Raw genomic sequence first — 6,525 nt, 5'->3', positions numbered from 1 at the left:
TAATTATTGTATAAGGATAATTATTATTCTATATTTATTTTGCGTTGCAACGATATATGCACTAAAGAAATTAAGTTTTGCGCCAGGGATATCCTCGGTTTTACAGCGCAATACTTCAAATAACGTTCGATACCAAAACTTATTCATTTAACAAAATGTGTTTGAAACACAATTTACAGCATGAATGTCCTCGTGAAAGTACATTTTTAAAATTATATCGCAATAGTTAAGGTCCAATTAACCACTTTGTACAGTTTATTGCCGTGCTGCAAATGCGTTGAACAGATCGAACATTTAATATTTTGATATTATTGTTAAAATATATAATCGCATGATATTTTTATGCAAAGTTCAGGTGATTTTAATTGCGACGATGTTTGAAATACAACAGACGAGTTTCTTACTTTTCAAAATAAATTATCTTAAGTTCTGTTTGTTTAATATATATATGTTCGAACTATTTTGAATATTATAAACAATTGTGAAGTCAGCAAAATTTAAGGCAAAACAAAAATTCCATTGCGTGAGTAATGTAGTCTATTGAATGAATGCAATATTTTAGCGCGATATTTATTGCTATAATGAAAATGAGTCAAGAGATGCAAATGAACGGAATAAAAGTACATTGTAATTAGTACTAAATAGCAAATCTGCCTTACCATATCGCATTTATGTTGCTCCGACAATTTCTGTAATTTTATTGCTAAAATCTTCTCGCTCTTGTCAGAAACTCTTGATAATTCCTACAATAAATGTTACAACATTTTGAGAACATGGCGAATTAAGTTATTACAGGGAATTTTAGAAACACTTTATTCCATGGGAGGGGATTTCCATATTTGAGAAAAAATTTGAAGTCTGTGTAAATTGTAACAAGTATATGCATAGAAGTGACTCAAATGTTCGTAGCGCATAAAGGCAAGAAAAAAAACACTTTTAATTACGTAACCCTTACGAAAAATAACATAGTTCGAAAAATATACAGTAGTGCGACCTGCTGAAATGCCTGCAAACGGGCAAATGCCAGCAAGCTGACGGGTACGTCCCCGTCGAAAACCTATATAAACGCTATATGAAAACTGGCAGTATTTTTTTAAGTGACATTTTTCAGAGATTAGGTGTCATTTTCAAACACAAGGAATATTAATTGTTTTAAATATTGAAAATTTTTGGCAGTACAAAGTTGAATTGTTCTGCCCTAAAAATATAGCTATGTCAAAATGAAAAATTATTGAAATGAAAGTATAATGATTATTGAATTGTCTAAAATTATGACGAAGTTCTCGAAAGCTATCACAATAAATTTAAGAGAATTCATTTCGATTATTTATTCGTACATTATACTTTAATTTTTTATTATGAAGCAGCTATAGTATGGAACTTACTAATTTTCTCAAGTCTTCACTTTCTGATTCCGTCAGATCAGAGGCGGAGTCCAAATAAACGGATGGAATACCTGCAAGACGCTGCTTGAGAATAAGTTTCTCTAATCTATCTCGATTCTCTGTTAATAATAAAAAAAATATATATAATAAGATGTTCTTTACAGAATAAGTAATAGTGACATAGAAGATAGTAGTTACATCGATCTCGTCGATGTAACTACCATCTTCTATGTCGAGTTAGTAGAGTATTTGTAATAGAACGTAATCATGAAAAACATTCAATAATTCTTACTGTCATAAGCCACGACAGAACCCTGCTTGGGTGTTTCACCTTCCGCGCACTTGATCCGGTACAGCTTCGTTTTTGAAATCTTTTTTTCATCGAAACCATGAATTTGCTCTGACAAAAATATTTTCTTTTCTCCACTATTTGATAGCTTAAGACATACAAATAACATTGTATTATTTCTCGTGTCTTAATTTTATCCCAGTTCTCGATCGCTAGCGCGTGCACGTTGAAAATTATCGTCGTCGATTATTCGGTGAATCGCGCGGCGGTATATAACACACACATTTAATATAACCTCACACGTCTCGTGAATTTATTCGGTAAATCGCCAGTTTTGCACTTCCGCGGTTTTCAAGGTCGTGGCAATGCACGCCGTCAAAAAAACGTAATACTCGTCGTGTCGTGATTGATGTACGTATTATTCTGTGCGAATCGCTATGATCAGAATAACTGTATAAGTCTTTATTTTAAGATCCGTCTTGTACATCAGAGGTTCGAAATCCACTGTCGTTGTATAGGCGCTTGCAAAGCACTTTAGAGCACTTGCTCCTTGCTCCTGGACCGTGAGAGGATCCTCAATTGTTTTAAGCGGCGCGGCTTCGCCACAAGATCGGAAGACGCCGGTCGGTAATAGATAGTGCTTAGGGTGCGTTCCCACTGAGCGCGTCACGCGTCGCGTCATCCGAATTGATCAATCAAAACATCCCGTTTTAATGCGTAGTTTGCCGCGCAATCCGGGATTTTATACAAAGAAAGATTCTTTTATCTTTAGAATGTCGAGTAACCTAATCGATGCGTCATACAAGGAGTTGAGCGGCAATTAATGATGCAATAAAATGGGATATTTTGGTTGATTAATTCATGACGCGACGCGTGATGCGCTCAATGGGAACACATCTTTATAGGTATATTTCGTACCGACGCCACAAAACAATTTAATAATAAAGGATCTGAGATGACGGTGCGGTAGACTTTACAAAAAATCCTACAAAAGCAATATTTAAATAATATTTGAATTATTTTGATAGTTTATTAGACAATTTTTACTAAACATTACATTGATTTATTCCTTTTTAACGATTTAATTAATATTTTTATTTAATAATTAAATTAATGTTTCATAGTACAATATATATATACAAAAAATTATTTTAAAGCTACGTGTTGGACGAAAATGTGCATTAACACCGCTCGCCACAAGTCGTGGACTTCCGACTATAACCGGGTTCACATAATTTTGAAAAGCCAAAACTGGATTGGCAGCTATTACCCGCATTCATTAAGTCTTGGATTTCCAAGTAATACCGCGTACAAGTATTGAAAGGAAATGCGCATTAAAACCGCTCGCCACAAGTCGTGGATTTCCGACTATAACCGCGTTCACATAATTTTGAAAAGCCAAAACTGGATTGGCAGCTATTATCCGCATTAATTAAGTCTTGGATGTTCAAGCATTACCGCGTACAAGCTGTATTGAACGGAAATACGCATTAAAATCTCTCGCCACAAGTCGTGGACTTCCGACTATAACCGCGTTCATATAATTTCGAAAAGCCAAAATTGGATTGGCAGCTATTACCCGTATTTATTAAGTCTTGGATGTTCAAGCATTACCGCGTACAAGTATTGAACGGAAGTGCGCATTAAAACTGCTCGCCACAAGTCGTGGACTTCCGACTATAACCGCGTTCACATAATTTTGAAAAGCCAAAACTGGATTGGCAGCTATTACCCGCATTCATTAAATCTTGGATGTTTAAGCATTACCGCGTACAAATATTGAACGGAAATACGCATTAAAACCTCTCGCCACAAGTCGTGGACTTCCGACTATAACCGCGTTCATATAATTTCGAAAAGCCAAAATTGGATTGGCAGCTATTACCCGTATTTATTAAGTCTTGGATTTCCAAGTAATACCGCGCACAAGTGTTAAACAAAAATACGCATTAAAACCACTCGCCTCAAGTCATGGATTTCCAAATCTCACTGCGTCCATAGATGTTCGAAAATAATACACAGAATTTCGCATAGTACCTGATCTCTAATAGCACTGAATTTCCTTACATACGCGGATGGATATATCGCTCTCAGGAATTCCGAGTATTGTCTATTTTCAATTAGGTGCAAATGTCCGTGCCATCACAGACCGATCTTTTATTGGGAAACTCATATTTAGTCGTTACTTGTTTAAACACGGAAATACTTACATAAACCAATTATTGTATTTCCATATAAAAATCAGTAAATTTTATGTCATAAATTTCTTGCATATTCTAACGTACTTGGAATTACGAATGAAAACAGATAACATTTTTATCTGGGAATCCAACTAAATACCATGAACTGGAAATGCATGTATAACCAGATTTAATTTTTGTTTGGACGGGCTTTGTGCCAGTCAAAGACTGATTTCACCTGTTCTGTCCTCATATGACCGTATATGATTTAAATCTGGATATAACTGGAATTTTTAGCAGGGATTCTAGAAGGCTGGGAAAATGAAAACATAGAAGAAGACAGGGAAAATGAAGTTTATGTTGTTGAAGATCCAGTACGAGACGAAGATGCTGGTATAGAAAAAAGAAATTATCTTGTAACTCTTGTTTGATTTGTATTTTATTTATACATTTCCTTACAAATACATATATACTTTGAAAATATATATTTTAAAAATATATGTATATCCTTAATGTTTCACAGTCTTTATAGATATCACATTTAATACCTGAGTTGACAATATGTGCAAATAGCCTAATAATATTTCCAATGCGAATCACAAAAAATTAATCTTTTATATTTTTTATACGATAATTAATCTCTTATGTCCTTAACTTATCACAAATATTCTTCTATATCTCTAATATTAAAATATAAAAGGTACATAAGTTGAATATCAAAAACTCAATAAACATTTAAGGAACAAAAAATCAATCTTAAACAAAAAAATAAACTCATATTCTTATTTAATTAATCCTCGCCTAAATCTAATTAAAGTTAAGTAGAAATAATGTAAAGTTAATTATATAAAAACTTATTAACAAATGGGGAGAACATGAGAGCCATTTCAAAAGCACTGCTTTTAATAAGAAAGCCTGGAAAATTATTTTGTATAATTAACTTTACATAATTAAGTTTTGGTTTGATTTTTAATACTAAAGAGACTTAAGTACTTAAATCTTTAGAAATTAATACTGTTAATTAGGAACAGAAAATAGTATTAAACGATAAAAATATTACTAAAAGTTAGTACTAAGTACTGATGAAAAACAAAAAATATATGCAAAAACAAAGTGCATCACTCTTGAAAATTGCACGTAATGACAAAATAACACAAATTTAATCTTTGATCACAGAATTCTAACAAAAAAACAAGGCAAATTTAAAAAATTAGTGTTATGACAGTCAAAATAAAAAAATTGTATATAATTATTACTTTATAACTTATCCAAAAGTCGGTTCATTGCACTTTGAAAGATTTCCATGGAACGATCTTGTCGCTCCATACGCTCAATGTGTCTTTGTTGCCGAGCTTCTTCTTTTTTCTTAGACTCTTCTGTTTTTATGGAGAGTAATCTTTCGATGTTTTTTTCAATAACACTTTTCTTTTTCTTTTTGGACTTAGGAGACTTACAGCCATGCTCATTGTCATCTTCAGCGTCACTGCTACTCTCTACATTGCATACAGAACTTGAACTTACTGCACTTGAAGAAGATTCTCGAGTTCCAAGTTGATTACGCTTTTGTAGTGTTGAAGCTATGGATACCGGTTTTATAGCTAGTTTGTCACCAAGAGCTTCATCCATCTCTTGATAAAACTTGCACGTAGCAACTGGAAGGCCACTACTCTTTTCGTTTTGATCCTTAATTTTTACATAACGTTTCCTCAGATCCTTAAATTTATCTTCGCATTGCTGACCAGTATAATCCCAGAGTGGATTCTCTTTTTTCAATTTGCTGGCTATCATTTCCCAGACTTTCTTATTAGTAATAGTAGTGCTTTTGAAATAACTTTCATGTCCTCTCCATTCGTCAATAAGAGTTTTAACTGCATACTCATCCTTCCATGATGCTGTAGTAAGAAATAAGAATTAGTAATGAATAAAGCAGTACATAAGAAAAAATTATGATTTTAAAATATACATACTTTTCTTACGTAAAATGTCAGTAAACTGTCGATTCTGTAAGTTTTCATTTTCAGAATTAGCTGTAGATTGTTCACTAGACAACAGTTCTGTTTCTGGCAATGTCTCATCTATTAACAAAATAATATATTATTTATCTTTAAAGATTCATCAAAAAAGTAATCTCACATACAACATTTAGTTGAAACAGATTACTAAAACAAAAAACTTGCCTGAAGAATTTATTTCGGCACGTAGATTGAAAGACGCTAGATTTTCAGGTGTTATATCAAGATGCACTGGACAATTACCTTTTAAAATAATAGAAAAATTAATCATTTCAACATTGACAAAAGAAAAATTCATATGAAAAAAAATATAACCTATATATATATATATATATGTATATATAATTAATAATATTTTTGGCATTTTGATATTTTATTAAAATATAACTTGGAATCTAATTTCACAAATTGACAATGTCACACGCGATATTATTATATCTATGTATTTCTCAACTTTTACATTAATAAATTTATTATATATGTAAATATTTTAAATATGTAAATATAAAAATGGATAAAAATGGAAATTCGTTGTTAGTAAATATGTATGTCTTTTATTTAAATTGTTACAGTTGTATATATATATATATATACAGGGTGATTCAGAATAACCCCGGTGTCCCTGAAAAGACGTATTCTTGACTCAATTCTAAGACGAT

General features: G+C 32.2%; 2 protein-coding genes across 2 annotated transcripts in view; both read right to left on the bottom strand.

Annotated features, from left to right (window-relative positions):
* Positions 1-2,356, bottom strand: part of LOC105450146 — a 14,127-nt gene extending 11,771 nt beyond the window's left edge. The window contains exons 1-4 of the mRNA XM_011689863.1: positions 2,126-2,356; positions 1,678-1,822; positions 1,386-1,504; positions 660-743 (exon numbers count right to left, since the gene is read on the bottom strand). Of these exons, the coding sequence (XP_011688165.1) occupies positions 660-743; positions 1,386-1,504; positions 1,678-1,822; positions 2,126-2,356 (579 nt within the window). The remainder of the gene's footprint in view (positions 1-659; positions 744-1,385; positions 1,505-1,677; positions 1,823-2,125) is intronic.
* Positions 2,357-5,111: 2,755 nt separating this feature from the next.
* On the bottom strand, positions 5,112-6,104 carry LOC105450141. The gene is made up of 2 exons (XM_011689849.1): positions 5,822-6,104; positions 5,112-5,746 (listed from the first exon to the last, which is right to left on the bottom strand). Exon 2 carries the CDS (start codon positions 5,640-5,642, stop codon positions 5,112-5,114), a length of 531 nt encoding a protein of 176 aa, XP_011688151.1. The 5' UTR covers positions 5,643-5,746; positions 5,822-6,104.
* Positions 6,105-6,525: the final 421 nt, after the last annotated feature.

Source organism: Wasmannia auropunctata, unplaced genomic scaffold (assembly GCF_000956235.1).
Source record: "Wasmannia auropunctata unplaced genomic scaffold, wasmannia.A_1.0 LD336111.1, whole genome shotgun sequence".
Classification (NCBI taxonomy): Eukaryota; Metazoa; Arthropoda; class Insecta; order Hymenoptera; family Formicidae; genus Wasmannia; species Wasmannia auropunctata.
Note: the sequence above shows the minus strand (reverse complement) of the source record. Positions and strands in the feature narration are given on the sequence as shown.